At 34.2% G+C, this 23,508-nt stretch overlaps 1 protein-coding gene across 2 annotated transcripts; it reads left to right on the top strand.

Moving 5' to 3' along the window:
- The first annotated feature begins 703 nt into the window (after positions 1-703).
- LOC128994512 (uncharacterized) lies at positions 704-23,399 on the top strand. 2 transcript variants are annotated; one of them, XM_054419120.1, is made up of 10 exons: positions 704-968; positions 5,745-5,985; positions 8,160-8,277; positions 10,709-10,939; positions 12,025-12,206; positions 12,775-12,905; positions 13,684-13,782; positions 15,898-15,961; positions 16,426-16,543; positions 16,721-23,399. In XM_054419120.1, the coding sequence occupies exons 2-10, from the start codon at positions 5,828-5,830 to the stop codon at positions 16,826-16,828; spliced, it is 1,209 nt and encodes a 402-aa protein (XP_054275095.1). In that variant the 5' UTR covers positions 704-968; positions 5,745-5,827; the 3' UTR covers positions 16,829-23,399. The 2 variants fall into 2 exon arrangements, with proteins under 2 accessions (XP_054275095.1, XP_054275096.1); XM_054419121.1 differs by lacking the exon at positions 704-968 and adding an exon at positions 1,005-1,130.
- Positions 23,400-23,508: the final 109 nt, after the last annotated feature.

Here is a 23,508-nt window from a genome sequence, read left to right as displayed (position 1 = left end):
ACAAAGGACCGTTTTGACAAGTAAGGTAATTTAAACCACTATATAGTGATGTCACCTGTCTGCCATGTTATCTTATGGGACGTCTGACACTAAACAACCCTACTTGCGACGTTGTCAATTCTACCAGGCCGTTGCCTGGAGTTTAAGGTGGCCGTACCTGAGACCTGTCTACTCCAAGACTACTACTTTAGCTAGACAATACTAATTAACAAACTGAATGAGAGAGTATAATAAATTAAATCCTTGTTATCCATATAAAATTCCCAAAGTACCCATGCACTTTTGAGAAAACTACAAGTCCCTTCCCCAAATCACACACTTAAAATGTTCGTCATGACGAGAAACCTTGCGAAAAACTATCCATTATTTCATAAATTGCTCTTTAAGTCGGTGGGTTTCTTTGTAAAATAAATAAATAGAGATTTTGAATAGATTTGAAAGATGGGTAAAATGAAGCAAAAATGAGTTTATATTTTGGAGGGTTAAACCACAGATAAAACATACTCCCTTAGGTTAAACCCATTGAGACCTTTTCAAACTCACTGCTTGAAAATAAGAAACCGGTATTTATATATTGCAATCGTATAAAGTGCAAGCCATTGGGTTTCTACGATTATTTTTATTTATCATCACTCAGTTGGCCCTACTGGAACAAGCAGAAGAGTTTGTTCGTTCATTGTCGTTCATTCATTATTATTGTCAATTCCCTCAATTGTCACTCGGTTATATAGGACATAATAATGTAAATTGAATTGAATTCCTTTATATTTATTTACCTATTTATACAAGTTTGGGGTTTTTATCGGCAATTTGTTTTTTGTGGGTATTTCACCAGTTGTTGTAGTACTCATGCTAATTTATTTAAGCGTTAATTCACGTTTATAATGCAAGATAGTGCTGTTTAACCTTTGCCCTTTAAAGGCAGCCCAAAATAATTGATTTTAAGCCGCCCCTGCATTTTACATTAGGTAAGGAAAGTAATGCCTGAATAAATGTTGATGTGTCCTATCAAACTATAAATATTATGGTTTTTGGATTGCAGGAAGACTTTCAGAGGTCTGTTAGACAAGCAAACTAATAATTTACAATTTCCTGGTCAATGTTTACATAACCTTTTATACCTAGACTAAGTAAGTATACTCTTTGCTAGTGGCTTTGCATTAGATAGCTGATGATAAAAATACACGGATAGGTGTTATCTAAGGGAGTATGTTTTATCTATGGTGTTATCTACCAAAAACATAAAAATGAATGGGTACAGTTTCTTAACTGGGCTATGCTAATATCGATTGAAACTATCGATTCTATTAGTAAACCTTCATGCGATTTTTTCACCATCAGCAAGTTTGGTTGGTTAGGTTATGTTATGATGGTTTAGTTTGATAATAAATATATTTTAAAATATCGATTATTAATTAATATTTTCAATTCGATAGTTTCAATCGATATTAGCATAGCCCAGTTAAGAAACTGTACCCAAATGAACTTTTTTTCCAATATCAGTTAACAACACTAGGCTACTAGGCCTAACTTACATGACATTCTTAATATTTAAGGTATCGGCATTAAGACCTACCTATCACATTTATTTCATGACTAACTTCGTGTTTTATTATTCCAAGTGATCGGAACTCATATTTTAGTACGTATCAGAATTTTGGGCGGATACAGTTCCACAGAGAACCTGTGATATGTTGTAGAATGATAACTATCAACGGTCGGGTATAGTTCTGCAGAGAACCTGCGATATGTTATTGGGTGAATAATGTTATCTATCGATAGTTATCTGATTCAATGTAGGCCTATCGTTCTTTAGTTTTTTTTTCACTATGTTGAACATTCTATTCGGGTTATGATATGTTTACGATTTTATTGATAATCAACGAAAACAATAATATACTTAAGTTACAAAAATTGGTACTTTCCTGTTAAAGGGAACATTCATTAATTAAGTTATCAATGATTTCTTTTCAATATAATTGATCAATATTATTTTATTCGATAACTTATATTGAAATTAACAAATTGAAACCTATCAGCTGACAACTACGATAAATAAATATTGTTCAGTATCAACAAAAAATAAAAAAAATTATATTGAAATTGAAATGCTCGGAATTTTGAAACGGTAATTTAGCCTACAGCAAGTTTGGTTAGTTATGTTAGGTTAGTTTAGAATAGTTTCATTTCTTAATCCAATATACTGGTATAGGCTATTATTTTTGCCTAAACAAGATTAGTTCTTAATCCTATTCTCTAATTTGAGCTATAACTCATTAAGTTAACTAGGTTATTGAACCAAGTATAACTAAGCGAATTACTATTTACCTGGCTGGATTTGTACTAATACCAATAATAATAATAATAATAGTAATAATTTGTACTGGCTGGATTTGTGTTTGGATATAAGTCCGATCATTGGTTCCCTGAAAATTGTCAGATTTATTTCCTATTTAATAACATAAATTTTAATGAGTACCTAGGTTTGCTGCTACATGTAATACTTGTTGTCTTAATCCTTGACCAAAGTATCTCGGATAGATTGTGTCATTATTTATAAGTACCAATATTTACAAAATTTACAATTTACAAAACATGCAATATACAAAATTTCTAAAAATTTTAAAACTTAGGCTGTGGCATGCGTGTCTGTATACTCAACCTGACGTTAGAGGATCGTTAGAAAACTCTTTAAGACTGTTGTACAGGGGCTTATTTGTGAGCAAGCGCTTCAACTCGGTCTTAAACGCTGTACAGTCGAGGTACCTTACGCTATTTGGCAGGGAGTTTTAGATCTTTATTGCCAAAAGAGGGTATCTCCTTAAGGTGTGGCTTAAGCAGCAGCATGGCATATCGAGGTCATGGGCCCTTCGTGTTTCATATTCATGCCTGTTAATGATAGATTGTAAGATTGATAAGATTTTACTCAATAAAAGAGATGAAAAACAACAGATGGTTTATTAACATAGTTGAGAACAAAACTGATTAAATGTAAACAAGTAATATAAATAGATCATAAAAATTTATAAAATATATGGTTTTATCTTCAAATGGCAGGCAATAGAGAATATACATACAGTACTTCTAACATACTCCCCTCCAAATTGCAACAGGGAACTGGGCAATTTTATTCTGTGACAGGAAGAGAGCTTGGGTGTTCCAGTAGCTGTTGTTACCCAACAAATGAGGTTGTCAGTTCCAGGATTTTTGGCATAGGCCTACTCTTTTAGTGGGAGTTTTAACAACATATCTTCCTCTTTGCGTTGATTGAAAGTGTTCTTCAGGAGATAAAACCTGAACTGGATCTTTGGCAAAATCCCCCTGTTCCCAAAACTTCTGAATTAAATCATATACTTTGTTCTCCAGTAGGCAATGATACATTGGTGATTTATTGTCATTGATGATAAATCCACTTGGCCCAGATAACACCCAACCAAAGATGGTTGATTGAGCAATAGGAGTAAGAGGCGGACCCTTGATACGTCCAGGAAGGATGATACTTCCATAAACATCAGCTCCAAGTATCTAATCTACAGACCCAGGGGTCATGAAATCTTCATCAGCTAGTTGAAGCTCCTTGATATGATGGCAGTTAGGTTCACCTGGTGTCATAGTAGGTAACTTACGATGTCATTAGTAGTAACTTGAGTTTTGGCAGAATATGTGCTGTTAACGGACAGATGAATTTGTCATTAGATGGACTCCCAATGTTAAGGGACACTACTCCACGAGTAGTTGATGATTGATTTCCTCCGATACCGATAAGAGAAAGTGAGGATGAGGATCGTTCGATATGAAGTGTCTGGACTAGATGCTCGCTGATGAAGGAAGTTTTGAAGCCTTGTTCAATTAGAGCTCTACATACAACGTTGTTACATTTCGGGCCGATTACTCTAACTTGAGCAGTAGCTAAATGAACTGTGTGTCGATTTCCAGTGGGAAGAGAGTGATTTGAGGACACTTGTGGTATGTTTGATAGCTTTCCGAATTCGGTGGATTTGGGGGTCGATTAGTGGTTTTATTTGACTAGATGCGTCATGAATCAAACTATGGTGGCGATTAACAAATTTCACACATGATTTTTGAGATCGGCATTCTTTGAGCAAGTGAGGGCCAAGACAGTTGAAACATAACCTTTTACTTGATAAGAAGTCCTTACGTTAGCTGTGTTTTAGCATGGAACTCTTTGCAATATGCTATGTAATGAGCATTACTACACAGTTTACATACATATTTTAATTTTCCTTTAGATTCAGCTACCAAAGCTATGTTGATTTTTGGATAATGCTGAGGATTACCTTGAGGTTTTGGTAGATTCACCATTCCACTCGAGTGAGACACTTCCCTGGCTTCAAAAGTTTTCCAAAGCCCATACATGTCCCTCGATGAAGGTCTGTAGGTCTTGCAGCGATGATAGTTCCGTTGAGACGCCTTGGTGAAGCTCCCATGCCTCGTGTGTATCAGGATCTAGACGATGAACAATCAGGTATACTAAGATGTGATCCCATTGATCGATCGACGAGCCAAGAGATTTAAGTGAACCCAAACTCTCATTTACAGATGATTCAGATGTTTGGCAGATTTTTGTTTTAAAGGTTGGAGATTGAAAATGTCATCTAGATGTTTGTTAATCAAGACCCGTTTTTTTCATAACTAAGTTTTCCCCAGTGGTTTGAAAATTAGATATCAACTGAGCAGCCTCGCCTACCAAGCTATTTTTGAGGTAATGTAATCTTGTTACATCAGTTAAGTCAGGATTAGAAATAACCAAAGAGTTGGAAATGTCGTTAAATGGTTTCCGGGATTGATAATCTCCTGCAAACTGTGGCAAAGATATTTGAGGCAATTTGAGTCTGAGAAAAGATTTAAGTTTATTACTTTCAGTAACACTTGCGTTTTGGTGAGATGATGTTGAGATTATGTCAAGGAGGTCCAGCATTTCCGATTTGCTTACGAGGTAAGCTTCTTGTCCTCGGCTGTGTAGTGATCTTTATTAATATATTCCAGATTTTCCAGCATTTCGGCCTTTGATTCGCAGATCATCTCATGATCCTTGTCAAATTTTGTCCAATTTGCTTCCAAAACTTCAATTCGTGTTTGTAGTTGAGCCTACAAACAATCTTTGTTTTTGAAAAAAAGGCTGAAGCATTTTCCAGGTGTTCTTGATTTTTGGAGTTTGAGTTTTGATTTTAATGATGCCATGATGATTATGAATGTTACTATTTAGGTAGACATAAAAGAATTTTTGGTAAATAAAATCCCAGTGATATAGATACACACAGTTCTGTTTTGATATGCTGTTGTTCCGGCTCGATTTAGGACCAATAATGTTAATGATAGATTGTAAGATTGATAAGATTTTACTCAATAAAAGAGAAGAAAAACAATAGATGGTTTAATAACATAGTTGAGAACAAAACTGATTAAATGTAAACAAGTAATATAAATAGATCATAACAATTAATAAAACATATGGTTTTATCTTCAAATGGCAGGCAGTAGAGAATATACATACAGTACTTCTAACAATGCTTATCACCTCGAGTCTCAAAATCACCCAGGTTCTCCTTAAGCAGGACCAGAGTCAGACTATTGAGCACATTCTGGCTCACCACTGTGTTATCATCCCCTACAGGGAAGGTATTTAAGGTATCCCCCCCAGTACCAAGTGTAATTAAGCCAAACACTTTTGATGAATCCTTATTCTTTGTTACGTTGTGTTAATTATGTTTCTGGTGTTGCAGGATGACATATATTTAGCCTACACAGTCTGAGAAAACCATGACAAACATTTACAACGAACATGTAATATTAGCAAGTAATAACAATGGAACCCATATCGGCTAATATGAAGAAGAGCCCTGCATGCAATCGTAGCAAACCCCCACCTGTTCGTAGCTCTTATCTGTGTGGCAAGTTGAGAAATCACCTCACTGTTGATAGACCTGGATTTCATGCTGCGTCGGCTATGGATAACAGTAACAGGTTAGTATTGCATTTGATTTACTACTTGTGATTTTAAATTTAAGAACAAAAAAATCCACTGTTATTTAGGCTAAAAGTTAGAAGGTAACCAGTAAGTGTTGAGCACCAAGTCTATAGGCCTACCACTTTAAAAAGAACCTGTGCAGAACCACAGCTGTCTCGGGCACGTAGGGGTGATGGCGGGGAAGGGCCTGGAGCGGTGGTTGGGATAAGTCATTGGCGAGGGGTGAGGGGTCTTTTCCCACCACTCTGACTCTCCTACCTGCGCGACTCAAAAAGGTCCGTGGGTTTTTTCTAAGTGGTAGGACTATAATAGGAATAACTTAAGGAAGGCTACAGTCCGGTTGACTTCCCTGCACCAGCAACAAAATGTATTATAAGTTGTTATATTTGTTATGTATTAGATAGGTTAGAATACTTATTAATCAATGTGCATGTAAACTGAGCGGTGTTGTTTTCTTGTCTTGTCAAACTCTTAAAATGTTGATTTATATATTTATCTGTTATTTATCATACATTTTTTGTGTGTTAAATAGCTATTTATTGAATTGTATAACTGCATATTTATTTATTAGTATAAGATTGTAATAATAATCATTACCTATCATTTTTATAATGATCTTTGGCCGGTGGAATGGAAATAAAATAAAACAGAAAATTATTGAATAGGCCTACAAATACTTGTACAAAGACTGTCACAAATTTTAACTAGCCTCTGTAAAGTATTTTACCAAGTTCGGTCCTCATTTTTGGTTTGTTTAAAAAAATATTCTTGTTTAAAATGCTCAGAATTAAATTACTCTAAGAACAAGGTATATGCAATAGGCCCTATACAAAAGCTGTAACTTGTATATTTTTTTATTCAGGGGGAGTTTTAATTTAATTGTCCTCTCCTCCAACCTTTTTCTACATTTTTTCAAATATCAATCCCAGACCACTTCCAAATATTGTTGGGTAGTAACTTCATTTTGACAAGGTGGTCATTTCCAGCCGCCATCTTGGATTCCCCATATTGGATGCAAAATATGTTTTTCAAATGTATAGGTGAGGCTGCAATCCATTATTTAAAACTAGATTTTTACCCTGATTACAATGACACAATCCGTTTTTAAAATCTTGATCCATTCCATAGTTATGAGGACTTTTTATAAATTTATTTTTAGCCCATTTTAACATTGTGCATTTACAAACTAAGACCATAATCTCAAAATAGTGCTGGATACAGATAAGTATGCACCACCAGTCAATGTCGACCTATTTTTACTTGGTTATGATGGATGTAATTATTTCGAACGCTATCTTGGATCCACTATTTTGAAATGTGATCAATTATTTTTAAATATGAGGGTGGTGTTGTGATTTTTTAAGCTGAACTCAATGCCACTTTTGTTATCAAGTTTTCTTTATGAAATATTTCAATTTTTTTATTTAAAATGTCAATATTTCAAAAACAAAATATTAAAATGAAAAACTGATTGATGCATTGAGGTCAGCTTAAAAAATTCATTCAAAATTATGTGTCACAACACCACCTAAAATAATTGATCACATTTCAAAAATGGCGGATCCAAGATGGCGGCCGAAAAAATTACATCCGTCATAACCAAGTGAAAATAGGTTGACAATGACTGGTGGTGTATACTTATCTTTATCCAGCACTATTTTGAGATTGTGGTCTTAGTTTGTAAATGCACAGGGCTAAAATGGGCTAAAAATAAAGTTATAAGAAGTCCTCATAGCTTTGGAATGGATCAAGATTATAAAAAAACGGATTGTGGCATTGTAATCAGTGTAAAAATCTAGTTTCAATCAATCAATCAATTGAAACAATGGGTCACAACCTCACCTTAACATTTGAAGAAAAAAAATTTCGCATCCGATATGGCGAATCTAAGATGGCAGCTGGAAACGACCACCTTGTCAAAATGAATTACTTACTACCCAACAATTTTTGGAAGTGGTCTGGGATTGATAGTTGAAAAAATGCAGAAAAAAGTTGGGGGGGACAATTAAAACTCACTCTGTATGTATACTTTCCTAAATCTGGACCTCTAAAATATATGATACAAATTCCAAAGAGCCCAACGATCGAATAAATGTCAACAACAATTCTTTCATATTGCTGTGTATTAAACAGAATAATTACAACTTAAACTTTTAATTATTAATTTTAGGTTATTAAGTATGTCAGAAAATCCAGAAGTTCCTGATACTGTGGACAGCATTTGTGCGTTAAAGGCATCATCGAAAGAAGTAACTGAGTGTATGAGTGGATGGCTCACTTTTATTCAGGTTAGTAAGAAAATAACTGACCTATTAGAGCAGTTCTATGATTTATTCAGTTTTATCTATTTATTTCCCAACGGTTTACACCAGTTTACAAAAATGGATACAATGTAATTAGATGGCTCATCATACAACAGTAAAAGTGGTATCAGCAAGAACATAATAAAATGAATAACAAGTAATAAATTTAACAGATATTATATCAATATTAACAAATAACAATAACAATAACAGTGATAACAAAAGTGACAAGGAATAACAACAACAATAATAATTAGAAGCAGCGAAAGATTGTTTTTGATAAATTAATACAATGTGGTCTGGCAACAAATTAAATTTAACAGATACATAACCTAAAGCGGTGATATTTGCCAACAACAACAGGAATGATTAATTGACTTGAGCTTGTGAAAGGTAAGATTCTACTGTAATGACTAGAGTTATTATTACTTTAGCAGGGAGGCGACCTTTCTCCGGAACAAGGACAATGAGTCATGAAAGAAGTCCAGGTGCATTGCGAGATCAATCCCAGTACGCAGAAGTCGCGATAGGCCACTGTTTGATGCATAGTAGGTGGGTTGGTAGCGTCTGCGGAATATCGTTTTGGAAAGGATTCCTGTCGGTATATGCAGTTGTGATCCCAAAGTATTAAAAGCCAGCAATATAAAACTGGAAATAAAGCTACATCATATGTAAAATAAACTCAATTTTATTTAATGCAGGTCAATAATTAATAACAATTGCTTTATTATAGGCTTATTCTAATTGTTAGTGAAATCTGGATTTGCTTATAAATTAGGCCAACCATAAAATTAGCAGTGTCCATCAGCAGGAGGTTAGATCAGCAACTATCCTCTTGCTCATAATACATTTTATTTAATACATTATTTTACTTAAACCTTTTTTTAATGTAGATGATCCATACCAGAATCGCAAGTTGTAAATAATTTTGAAAGAAAATCATGACAAGCTGCATCAAATCAAATCACATAGAATTAAAAAAAAAAAAATATGCTGCATCGCAAACCCCTAGATGTGGGCTTATATTTTAGATAAATAATTATCTTTTTCAAAATATCATATTAAGCTATTTACGTTTTTTTACATGTTTACAGAACCTCTTTGAACCCCATTGTTGAAGGAATAATATGGCCGTATAAGATTTTTGTGTTGATGGCTTTGTTTTTACACAGACATAGTTTTCACTGAAAAAGGGCACCCTTGACGAAGCCACAAACAACTAAATGTGTAAAAAAAAACTCGGTCTGGCATGTACAATCCTTCCTTTGTTAGCGTTTGTCCATGTGCCTTATTTAAAGTCATGGCAATGGTAAATTAAGGGAAATTCCTTCTTAGACAGTTTGACTGGAGTCAGCCAACTTCGCATTGATAGTGTTCGCAAAATGGGGTGCCCAAGTGAGCTACAACCAATCTTGGACCATGCTTAGGTTTCTCATAAACATGATAATAGAGTTCTTTTTAGCATGGGTTTAAACCCTTTCCCTGTCAGTAACAGATTTCTTACAAAATAACCATTCATTGAAACCTGCTTTAAAGAAAAGATAAGAGGTGATGATTGAAGATGGAATTCTTAAATATAGATAGAATAGTTGGTCATGTCAAAATGAAGGCTTTGTCTTAAATAAAGAAATATAAAAGCTAAAGATTCCATGCGGTACTTACTTTTGAGTTGTTCCTGTTTAGACTTCCTTAAAGTCAATAATCTGATTTCACCTCTGGTTTTTACATCATGGATGAAGTAAAAACAAAACACTTGGATTTGAGAAATAAAGATTTTTTCTGTTGATTAATGTAATTTACATGTATCAGCCGATCGAATAATGTAAATACAATTTTTTCTAGTCTAAATTCACTTACAAAATCAATCAATATCAATTATTTAAGATGGAAACGCCGCCACTATGTGCGTATTTCAACTCAAATATGAGTGAAGGATCAGTGTAGGATGAGTGGCGCGATCTTGTAGTCTTGTTAGTGACTAAGGCCGACAGATTTCTTAGACACAGCTGTTAATTAATAGCCCAAACAGCTAATGGCAACTAAGGGAACTACAGTTTATTGTGGAATCCGAACCACATTCTTTCCTTGGTAATTGGTATTAACGAATTGGTCTAATTATCAGGATAGTACTGCAGATAGTTGTACTCACTAGTGCGGATGTTAATCCACACCAGGGAGTATCGCATCCACAGTGCACCTGTATAAATAATTCACTATTATAAATGATACAATAGATAGTTTTTACGAAAAACTACTGAAAAATTAGTATTTTGTATATCTTTCCTGATGGCTTAAATGATCAATTCTGTTTCTCGTAAAACAATCCTAACACATCCTTGTTTAGTATGAAAACAGACTCACTATTGTACATTTCATGAAAATGTTCGAAAACATTAAAATACCTCTTATTTGATAGATGTTGAAGGGGCTGTGTAGTGCCGGAGCACAGTTGTCTGGTTGTCTGGGAGAGTTGGCAGGGCAGTCCACGGCGTGTCGGGCACGTGCGGCACAGTGTCGTGCCATCTTTGAGCAGCTCAGCAGTGCGACACACGCAGCCACTGCGGTGGTGAGGAACCAAGCCATTGCTAGCCTGCAAGAGGCGCACACCGGGCCGGACATAGACACTGACCAGGCAGAAACTAATCAGGTCAAGGTTTCAATGAAATATCCTAACCTAAACTGGTATAACCAGCTTGATAATGATGTAACCTATGTACCACATTAGGTTACCATGTAAACAAGTAACAGCATAAGTAGTAAATGAGTATACCTATATATGTTATAACTCAACCATCTCAACTTAAATCAACCTGATCTTCAATGATCCAGATCACCTAATGGAGACAATTAATGAAATTGGCAAGAAGAATAAAGACAATTTACATATTTTGTAGTTTGCAGTACTGTAATCCATTTACATATTATGTGTGCAAATAGTGTCCATCATGAGGTGAGTCATTTGCCACCTATAATGAAGACCGCAGCGTTCGAAGCAGTAGATGGGATGGATCTACTACCCTACACCGCTCAATGCTCACACCGCAGAGGAAGCACGAACCATCTATTAATTTTGATGTTTCATATCTGACAACACCGATCTGTAGGAAAGGGAAAGGAAAGAATAATACAAGAGATTTTTCAAATAATAAAAAATATTTATATATAATATACAAAAACATTTTACAGTTCATTGATTATTATTATCTAAGGAAGAATTTAAATTTCCTTTTAACTTTGGAATAGTTGTTGAACTAAATATTGCTCATTCTCAAATTAGTTATCATCTCAATCCCCTTCACATTTACTCCACAATATAAACTTACCTGCTTAGTAACAATTTAGCTGATTGCTACATTTCAAATAAACTGTATCAGCAATCTGACACATACTTTCTCCCATTAGCTTGTCAACAACCCTTTCACAGCGGTTGGAGTAAAACTGTGATATTTTATGGGCGAAATCACATAAGGCTATAGTATAAACATTTTTTAAAAAACTGGATAGTTCAAAGGATAATTATTGGAGTTCTACTGAGGTACTGGCCTGATAGTCAGAATACCACTGGTTTTATCCTGAGAGAAGTCATTAATTTTTGATATTTTTAAACTGGAACTGGTCAGCTTTCCTTGATGAGTGGGAATTAATAATAGAAACAGCTGGTATTTATTAGTAGGCTTAACAATGCTAACCCGGTGTTCCCGTCTCTATCTAATGATAGTGTTGTATGTACAGCAAGTGGTGTGCAGTGGGCTGGTGACCCTGGTCAATCTGCAGTACCAGTTGAGTCTGGCCTGTTGTGAGTGTCTGAGTGGCCTGGTCGAGTGTCAATGCCAGCCTCCGCACCCTGAGCCGGATACTCACGCTGTGGCCCGCTGCTACACCCGGATGCCACCTCCACCACCACCCCAGCGGCGGTAAGTGGTGGGCGAAGAGTTTAACTGATATTCATCAAAATCCTAACGCCATACAAAACAATACATACAAAAAACCTGACTCGGGCATTGAGTCAGCAGTTACGTCAGTGCAAAACAATTCTGTCGCACCAGCCAATACTATATGCTCCAAGTACAGTTATTTGAGGCTCCACACAAACTGAGGACGACTATCAAGCTTATCCCTCTTTTATTTTTATGGAAAAAGAAGATTGTCCCAAGACTGTAGATGGTTAGTAAAAAAGCACCATCTAATGCTGTACTCCACGCACAATGTGGAAGATACAGTGCATGGGCTGCTTATACTTTTACTTGAAATGGTGACCATACAAACTCCAATATGACTAAATGAACCATAGATGTTGGTATTTTAAGCCAAGTATGAACGGAGATGGATGAGTGTAGGATGAGTGGCTCGATCTTGTCGATGAAACGCTTACTTTAAATCAAACATTTACGAGAGTGTGTGACTCAATTGTTTTATCTCCTGTAGCTGATCATGTTCAATAGTTGTTGTACTGTATTGTTGATCTGTGTGTGTTTGTTGTAGCTGGTCGGAGGTAGGTGGAGGGGCAGGAGGGGAAGGTAGAATGGGGGAAGGTGCCCGAAGGTGGTCAATGCCTTGGAAACTATCTCTACCCACCAGCTCTGGTAGCGACAGAAGCCGTTCTACCACTCCAGGTTAGTAGCGTCATTGAGTAACAAACACAAGTAGACTTCTCATCCCATTTTAAAAACATGTCTGGTGACTGATTGCTAGGTGTCAACAACATTTTGTTTCCATTATTTTAGGGCAACTTCATGATTTGTGCTTTACTGTTGGGTTATATAACTAATTAAATCAAATCAAACTAGGGGACGAGTTATTGTTTATGATAAGATTGTTTTATTTGGTTAAACGAGGCTTTAAATTACTGAAATAACAAGAAACAAATTGTAAACAAAACACAACCTCTACAGTGCACCAGACAGAACTAACAATAAAATTGGCTTCAGCTGTTCCATAAGGATAAGAAATCTACTAAGGGAGTATGTTTTATCTATGGTAGCGTCTACTTAATAACTATTCTTAGAGAGATCTTTATTAATAGGTTATGAGATTTATAAATAATCTGGCATCAGTCAAAAGAGGTATTTTACACTGAATATGCCTTTTGAATTAGTTAGAGGCAGAGTTTGTAGCGCATTCGGCTGAGTTGGGACGTACTTGGAATAATAGGTAATCAATACATACAAATATCATTTTTACTTATTATTTTAGTTGTACCTAGACAGATAATAATTAGCCATTCATTATCGTTATCATAATAATAATAAATAATAATCATGATAATCAGGAGTGTAATTTGGTATTTTTTTGCTGTAACAAAAATAGCTATGTGCATGGGCTAACTCTTACGCTTACCAGCTTCCTTTAGATTATTTATTGATCAAGGTTTAAAAACGATTTTCCTCACAGATGCAGTGTGGCACACGGCTCTAGCCAATCAAGAAGAGTTGCAAGACGTGATTGCGCTGTTATCCATAAAACAGGGACCTCAGGGACATCATTTACCAGGTATGAATGAAATGATTGTCTAGATCATTTAAAGCTTACTGGTGGCTTAGTAATATAGTACCAACATATACAAATCCTCCTTTTTACTTTGACGATAAAGATTATGTATTACTAGCAGACCTGTGAAAAGCATTCACACTGAATCCTTCTCAAATCCCACTGATTGAAGTACACAACATACAGTTAATACTGCGTTGTAAGTGCATCGTCGATTTAAGCATGGGTCCTTTCCTTACTACAGAAATAGATGTGGATTTACATTTTAGATCAATAATTGTAGTCAGAAAACTGAATGTGTAAAAAAACGGGGTCTGTCACAAACAATACTTTTTCGTCAGCGTCTGTCCATGTGCCTTATTTAAAGTCATGGCAAAGATAACTTATACAGGAAATTCCTTCTTAGTCAGTTTGAAAGGATTGTGGACTGTAGTGTGGTTTGACATTTTTACCGGAGTCAGCCAACTTCGCTTTGATAGTGTAGGTGCCCAAGTGAGCTAAACCCAATCTTGGACTCGGCTTAGGTTTCTCATCAACATGATAGTAGAGTTTTTTTTAGCATGGGTTTATGAGGTGACGAACTTAAAGGGCTTAGTGAGTAAACAAATTTGGATACAACAGAGAGTTATACCATTACGTCCCTTGCTAAAAAAACCGAATAGAAAATTAATATAAACCATTTCCTGTCAACAAATCCGACATAACATTTTAACCATTCACTGTAACCTGTAATAAATAAAAGATAAGAGGTGATGTTTGAAGATGGAATTCTTAAATACATAGAAATGGTTGGTAGGTATGTCAAATTGAAGGATTGGTCGTAAATAAAGAAATATAAAAGATAAAGAATCCATGTGGTACTTACTTTTGAGTTGTTCTTGTTTAGCGTTCTTTATAGTGAATAAATTGATTTCATCTCCTGGGTTATTTATCGTAGAAACCACTGACTAAGAATGTTGGTCGTTATGGATGAAGTAAAAACAATTCACTTGAATTTAAAAAGTGAATATCTGTTTGTTTTGATGAAATAAAGGGGGAGAGCTGTTTTGGGTAACCCATTTTTCGGTTAATCCGTCATATGCTAAATAGCATATGTATTACAACGATGTGTAGGAAAAATGACTATGACACAAAAGAAATTTCTGTCTGTTCAATACAGTGTTTTATTTCAGCTACAGAAAATGTTACAATCGGTTAGAAAATACTTTAAACTAAACAACTGAGGTTACATACTTCTATTTTAGCCTTGTACCATTTTATGAACCGTTTCGGTTAACCCAAGTTTCGGTTAACCGGGGTTCTACTGTACATATAATAGATTGTGCTTACAACTCTTAAGGAGGAAGCTGGTCTAGTGGTAGAGCACGAGACTTGGGTCTCCAAAGTCCAAGTTTCAAATCATGCCAATCATCAATAGATTTTCATCTAAGTGATAATGACGTAACCCTCTAGGCCTAGAAGAATTAATTTAGCAAACGTTCCCGGCCAAGAACCTATGTCCTAGAATGTAAAAGTGGGCCAAAAAAATATACCTCCCAGATTATCAACGCTATTTAAAACTTTGCAATGATAGAGGTCAAATACAAAGTCTCTTGAAATTGTACATAGTTCCATTGTCAAGTAGTTCTTCTGAATTAATTCTCTCCTAAAATCACTTAGGTGAAGGTAGTCTTACCTTGAAGTGAAGAAACTTGAAGCAAAACTCGAATTTGTGATTTTAATCTCAATAGTCTTATTTGATTTATATATTTGTAATGAGCAGAGTATTGGATCAAAATAATTGTAATTCAGTAAGTTATATTGAGTATCGTATTTATATATATTGGATCCAAAATTCAATTTTTAAATACCTGAGTTCCAGATTTTTATCTCTTTTTTTCCCCTCACCATCGAAGCCTACAGTAATGGCTAAAAACCTTTTTCCCTGCAGGGAAATTCACAAAGTTATGGTAGACAAACAAATTAACTTCTGTTTAAGGATCTTCAAACTTTTAATAATTACTTTTGATCATAAAACTATTACACACGTTTTTAAATATTAGATTTTGATTTCATGGTATAAAATTAAGCATCAAAATATAAATTTTTATTATATCAAAGATACTTGTATTGTTCTAGGAGTGACGCTGACCCGGGCAGTGGAGCCGATGCACAGCCGATGTTCCAGTCATAGAGGAAGTTGGTAAGAAACATTGCCAATCCAAACAAATTTAAAAAAAGTGGAAATTGGTAGGATTAAGTACTGTATTAAAAATGTCCTGTCATTTTATGATGTAATGGCATTCTGTAAATAAATAAATAAATGTATTGCAAGCTAATAAAGGGCACGGTATGTCTTAATCACAATAAGCAATTAGTGTAAACTGATTGAGTTTGTTTAACATTTTCAAAAGGTTTTACAAATTGTTCATAACTTGCTATTCAAGTTTAAATGTTTTTAAATTTCTTGAAGGACAGACCCCAGACCCTCTCTGTAGGTCTGGCACCTTATTTCTAATACCCTGGTTACGTCTATGAGTACACTGAGCACTGGGCTAATTTACGAGCTGTATATAAAAACACTGGCTAGTAGCGTAGAGGGGTGCTAAATAACATCCACTAGGTGGTGGTAGCATGGTATTTTACGAGTACCACTGTTGTGTGCAGGTGGGGTGAGGGTGAGGAACCTGATGTCGGGATGCTGGCGTCCCGTAAGAGCAGCTCTTCTACTGACTGTTCCTCCTGTTACTCCCTTCACAGTCGCACGTCCACTTCTGGCTCTGATGTGAGTACTTTTCATTTTCAAGTTTTGGTTTCATATTTTAGAAACATAATTTCTGGTTTTGACCACCACTATTATGTATTTAAAACCAGTCTTCTAAATCGTGTTGGCTCTTAACGACTTTCCCCTTTGTTAGATTTGTTTTAGGTAATCATGAAAACTAATAAAAATGTTTTCCAGGAGTTGACCCATGGTCAGAGGTCGCATCTGTACTCTATGTGGAGTGGCAATGATTTGCCATTCATCAAACTACCAGAATCCACAGAGCCACCGAACCCTGACACGTGATTCTGTTAAGATCCTCCTTGGCTCTTCCAACCAACGTTCCTCTTGTCTTGTGTGGAATGAAACCATTGCATTTCTTTGCTGTTTCACCACCGAATTTAATTTCTTGGTTTTGATGAAAACCGATCAAAAAGTCTGTGTTGTACGCTAAGTATTTATGGCAATAGTGCTAGTGATTTAAAACACTGTTCCCATCAAAGTACCAAAGATAATTCAGAATCAAAATGTTATAAGCATTTTGAATCCAATGGTATTTCATTAAAATCTTCAATGGTATTTCATTAAAATCTTATCTTCAGGTAGTTTAACTATTCAATAACATTTTTTCCTTTATTTAGATATTCTGTGGATTTATCTTAAAGAAACTGTTTATGTTATGAGTCGTTTGTTCCCATAAAATTAATCTTGTATTGTATTGTGGCTGTATGAAGAGGGTAAAAAGTAAAAAAGAAGGCCTTAACAAACATTTAGTGTACCTTTACACTTTTTTAAGGATTAAATAAGAATATATTTTACAACCTGTTCAGGCTTGGCAGATTTGAGATTTGAAATTTAATGTCATGGTTTGATTAGACAGCAGCCCAGGTTAAAATGTGATATTGTTTCATCCCAACCATACGGATTTAAAGTTTGCCTTTTTATGCTCTTCTACTCTTTCCAAAGACAGTTTTGGTGCTCAAAATACTTCTAATGTTAATTAAGATACACCCCAATAATATGCTGCTTGGATTATTTTTTCAATTTAAAATTTAGTGCTCTCTTCTCTTTCATCTTTGTCTTTGGTCAGTGTTTCTAACAATCTTTATAATTTTAATTACTATCGTAAGGACATTGGTTGGACTCTAATGTATGTTAAAGAGTAAATAAAGTAAACGTTTCAAGTATTTATAGACCAGCGGTTACCATTTAAAAATATATATAGTGATGTATTATTAAATCTATAAACGCTAATAAAGATCACAAACTTTTGTAAACCCCGTCAGCCGTTCAACTTCATACAAGGTCAGGGACATCAATTAAAAGGCTGTAATTAATCACATATTTAAGACGTATCAGCTGTTAGATTTGTTTTAGAAAATTTCCCATATAAGGAATAAGTTATTACCGTAGGTCTCATGGTAAGACCTAGACTTGGGACTGATTTACTTTTTCGTTTTGAGGTCCCCGAGGCCAAAACCACCATCAGTTCAAATTCATATATATAAACATATGTCCGTGATTGCGATAACTTGAGCAAAAATTATCCGATTTTGATAAAATTTGGTACCAACGTGTAAACCTACGTTTATGGTATCATTTATTCATTCATACAAATCCCATTTCCGTATAAAAAATTACGGTTCAAAAATTATTGTTACTTATTTTATTTTCCATTTGAAAAATCCCATAAAATAACAAAAAATCTGATTTTTTTTTAGAAAAAGCTGGTTTGGATAAAACATTTTATGTTATGGTCCTTATAGTTCTAAAAAAATAGTGCAACCCCCATTGCTGCAACAATTAGGGTTCAAAAGTTATTGCAACTTTAAATTAAGCTCTAAGTTACAAGATTTGCCTGTATAATTTGCTTGGTAAGTGTGTGAAACTGTTTTTTTTTTTACTGTAAAGAACCACATTAATCTTTTAAGTGTATTCTTGCTTTGTTGTGAAGCTTGGGTAATAATATTTTATTATTGTTAAAATAAAATATAACAATTAAATCAAACACAAATTAAAATATAACAAAGTTGAAAGTGTAAATACTGTCAAAATTATTCTTGTTGTTTGCTTTAGCGTTGGATAAAGTATTACCATCTTTTGTTTGGCAAACAAACACTTGATGAGTCAAGACAATCATATTGTGGCTTAGTTTTTCTAACAGTAGCTGTATTTTTAAATTTTGTACTGTTGGAAGATTGCTCAGAGTTGCACTACTTTTTGCAGCATATTATTGGTTTGAGTTTTAATATTTCTGAAAAGGGCTGGACCCAAATAATGTAATTTTAGATAAGGAGATTAGTTAAGGGCTTATTTGTTTATAAATATATGCTTTACACAATTAGTACAGTACTTTGACTTATGATAACCACGCTTAAAATTTGTTTATGCTCAAAACTCGAAAATACTGGTACAGTTTAGATGCTTTATATAATGGTAAATAAAAATTCAATCACTTTTGTCACCCAGTATTACTAATAGTATTCCTTGAATGTTTGTTTATTTTACCATCTGTGGCAGGCAGTACAACTACAGTAGACTCCCGATTATTCACAAGTGGATTAACCACACCGCGGATTAAACAATATTATTGTTTTAGATTATGCGTGTGAGATAAAACTAAAAGCAATGTACACTAACTAAAAATGTATTATTACCTAAACCTGTATTGAATCTTAAATGTACATAAATGAGTTTAAGCAAATTCCAAATTTAGTCAATGTTAGGTTATTTCCAGGGAATTTTAGGTTAGGTTTGCACTATTCAAGATCTCAATCATGGATTATTGAGAGTCTACTGTATATATCATTATATAGGCTAATTTGTATTGCGTCTTCAATTTACAGATGTTTGGTAAACCATCTTGTATCAAATAGTAATTTACAACCTAAAACTTAAATATAGATTAAGTTAAAACCTCAAAAAGTTACCAATCAAAAGGAAAATTTTAATTTTTGTTGGAGTTGTTGATTTGTTACATCCATATAGTTTGATCCAGACCTACACCTTTTTGTAATATTTTTTTTCGATAAGCTAAACTAGTTATTATGTCCTACTTTAGAAAAGTAGTAATGAGATGTATGATCTAAGTGGGAATTTTACTTGCAATTGTGCACTCCAATCAGAAATGTAATAATATAATATTGTGATTAATATTTTAAATAAATATTACATTGTAATAGGTAATATCATTGACTTTTGGAGACTTCCGTTATTAGTTCAAGATAATGTTAAGATTGTAGAGGACAGACAGTAAAATCTACATAACTCCTAGTTATAATCAATCATCAATTATAACCAATGAAGTGGCATCCCTTGTTTTTGTTAACCTAGGGTTTACTATTTGTGCTCCATTGTCCTGGCTGATGCGATTTTAATGGACGCGTTCTGGGAATATGCACCAACTTAACCTGTGCATTGTTCTGTCACAATGTTTTACTCGGCACAAAAAAGTGGCCAAACACTTGAGTGTAGTCATGCTGCCAGTATTTCATTGGTGTACAAACTTTACAACTTTGCAGATTAAAAGTCACCAGTATACCAGAACACTACAGACTTTACATTGAATGTTCCCAGTACGCACTAACCGTTTTCAATATGACTGGTCAAATAAATGATACATGTTATAAATGTGATGTTTACGTTTGTATAAATAGTTGTAAATGCTATGTTTTGATGTTTTATGTTGTGTTACCATTTGTTATCTTTATTAATTAATTGGTGTTTACATATTTATAGTTTACCAAAATGTAAGCGTTTCCATGTATTAATCACCTTTCATCGACTTGACTGTTAACATGTTTATGGTGTTGGCAGTGATATTTATACAATGTCTTAGAAAGTTTGTTGCCATTGGAGTTATATATTGATATTACAAAAATATTGATAGCTATAGTTTTATCAGTGCAACGGGCATTTTTGTGCAAGTAGTTTTTGGTGTGATGTATTTTATTTTTAAGCACCTTCACTGTGGGTTTAACAGAGCACTAAGACAAAAATTAATATTTATCATCCTTTGTTACTTGCATAGTTAGGTTCCTGTGTAGTGAATTGAACAACTAGAGTTTCTCTGGAATTGTGAATTCAGGTTAGCTGTGGTGATTGATTAGGCATAGACCTGGGACATCAAGCTTAAGAGTTCATTTTATCACTACCACCTAAAGTGACTGTTTTTGACACAAGTTTACCGATCGAGGCAAAACTGATGCTGGGAAATGAGCAATGATTAAAATACCCTTTGGCCCTTGTGGTGGATTTTTTCCATGCAATACTTTAATTTAACCCAACTAATGCGGAAAACAAGTTGTACACTGTGTATCTTTATAATACAGCTTCCCTCTTTAAGCGCTACCCTATAACCCCCTATATTTTGTTTGTGTTGCTAGCCTAGTGGTTAGCGTCTCGGACTTCGGTGCGGGAGGGACGGGTTCAATCCCCGGCACATCCACTAAACTTTAATGGGTTTGGACCGCTTTCCCTTAAAAGTGTTTGACTTCATTACAAAAATGCCACTGGGGTAGATACAAAAAAAAAAAAAAAACAAGTGTTTACTGGTGTACCTATTTATTTTGATGTATCTATTTCCAAGGCAATAAGAATACAAAGTTAGTAAACAACTTTTTAATTATTTTTGATCTCGATTAAGGAGTATTGGTTATGTAAAATATTCATGTAGGCTTAACTCAATGATAACACTAAAATATGAATTTAATCCAAACTATTTTCTTGGTCAAAACAATTTTACTCAAGAAAAAATTCCACCTGAGAGAGATTTGACCTTAAGCCTCAAGAATGAAAGTCCCTCGCTCCATAACCACTAAGCCAGCCGCATCATACTTTGCTATCCTCAGTGAGACTTTGGAGCAAAGAAATATCAAATATATACTAATATCATTATTTTTAACACACTACATTTCTCTTTATATGATTCAAATTTCAAAACAAAAACTAGGCTCTTGTGTTTAGTTTAATTGCACTTTATTTGGACTTAAAATCTTGTTTTAAGCATTTTGTCCTTTTTTTCAAAGAAAGACGGTTAAAAATAAAAGCATTAAGATCGCTTTAATACTACAAATATCGCGATTTTTTCAGTCCAAACAATCTAATCTAGTTGTAGGAAATGCATGCTTCAGTAAGTCTGACGAATTCTCCTTGGCTTATAAAATATGACAAAAAAATTACAATTAGCTTCTAGGTGAACTCTTTTTATAGAAGCTTAACTTCAGGAACAGGAAGAATCTAGAATACTTACCAAGTCCTTAAGAGTACTCTGATCCGTATATTCACTTGTAACAAATTAAAACTTTGGTTTGAGTAATTGGGTAGTTAATCATATGGTTAATCGGATAAAATAGGTATTTTGTGAAATTTTATCCATGAACTTAAAACTGGTTGAGGTTTAACCATCTGGTAATTTAAATTCTATTGGCAATTGGCAGGATTTCAGGATTATCTGTACAGTCTTGCGAAAGTGAAATTCCAGATTTTATTGATTCAATTATTCAGCTAGTTTAAAGTTTTTTTGAAAATTCATTTGTCGACTTTGTATTACTGAACTGATGTTTACTAATAAAATTCAAATGCTTTGTCTATGCAAGCACCACCAGGATCCGAGTGCTCTTCTAAGCGTAGTCTTTGTACAAGTTTCAACTCAAGTAGCATAGGTTGTAAAGAAAACACCAATGTCACAATTTTGTAAAAAAACTGTGTTTACAATGTATAATAGGTATTTCATTGACACTAGTTTAAAATTGTTTTACAAATTTTCATGTAATTAAAAAAAAAACTTGACAACACAAATCCTGTTTAACGATTGTTGTAGGTTGGTTTCTGTTCTGCAGATTTTTAAATTTAGATTCTCTTACAAAATAGGTTAAACTTTGCAATTGAAGGAGGAACAGACATTGTAGGTAAATTAATAATCCAACACATTAATTTGAAAAAAGAAAAAAAAGGATTTATAACTGACAAGCTGCTATTCCTGTGCTTCGCAATGGGAAGAGAGAATAATAGGGTTCTTTAAACCTACTGTATAAAATAGTTAAACATCCATAATTTTAAAAACAAACTTAATTTTAGCAGATTTCTTATATATGGAATAAGCTATCACTGTAGGTAGGTCTCATATTCAGAAAAACGTGTTCTGCTGAAATGCATATTTAGATCTGTTCATTAGCAAAATGTTACAACAAAAATTACTAAAGTTATCGTGCGGATGGATACACACACATATATATATAAATTTGAACGAATGGTGTTTTTGGCCTCTGGGGACATCAAAATGAAAAAGTAAATCGGTCCCGGGCTTAGGTCTTACCATGAGACCTACGGTAATAGCTACTTCCCTATAGGGAATATCGCTAAAACAGGATTTGTGCTAATGAATTGCATAACATTGTGATTTATAGTGTTTAGAATACCATTTATGTGAATATTTATTGGCTTGACATTTTTCTGATTCTGACTGAGAAGTATTGATAGTTAAAAAGACAAGCATATCACTGAGGTTATGTTGCTGTGTTGTATAGATGATTGCATGTATAACCCAGTGCTGTTTACTATGGATTGCATGTAAGCCTGAGCACAATTAAATGTGGTTGTGAGTTTAAGTTTGTTAAATATGCAATTTATTGGAATACTTAGTTTCGCTGGTCGAACAAACTAGGTGCAATTTTATACCTGAAAATTATCTCTACAATTTGTGATATATTTTTATCGGTTAACTTAGTTCTGTTTTATAACTGTAGAGCCTCTACCTTATATATTTTATTTCTAAAAGTTATGAGAGTTTGTAATTTATGTGCAGGTCACTTTAAGAATTTGAATATCAATGTTGTCTTGAATATGTAGATTTCGGAAAGTAAACTCCAGGATACAATTAGTGTGTCTTATTTACCTTTACATCACTGTAGCTTATTTATTGGTGTTTTTGTTAGGAAATTAATTAGGTAAATCAAGGTAAAAGATGCTGACGTGATTGATTAATG

The sequence above is a fragment of the Macrosteles quadrilineatus genome, unplaced genomic scaffold, assembly GCF_028750875.1.
Source record: "Macrosteles quadrilineatus isolate MER2022 unplaced genomic scaffold, UCM_ALF_1.0 Scaffold_5__1_contigs__length_97177068, whole genome shotgun sequence".
NCBI classification, from domain to species: domain Eukaryota; kingdom Metazoa; phylum Arthropoda; class Insecta; order Hemiptera; family Cicadellidae; genus Macrosteles; species Macrosteles quadrilineatus.
Note: the sequence above shows the minus strand (reverse complement) of the source record. Positions and strands in the feature narration are given on the sequence as shown.

Bases quoted from the DNA above. Each gene is read 5' to 3' on its own strand.
- LOC128994512 (XM_054419120.1), top strand. From the start codon at position 5,828: ATGGAACCCATATCGGCTAATATGAAGAAGAGCCCTGCATGCAATCGT. The intron at 13,783-15,897 runs GTATGAATGAAA...GTATTGTTCTAG, and splicing joins TCAGGGACATCATTTACCAG to GAGTGACGCTGACCCGGGCA. The intron at 16,544-16,720 runs GTGAGTACTTTT...AATGTTTTCCAG, and splicing joins CGTCCACTTCTGGCTCTGAT to GAGTTGACCCATGGTCAGAG.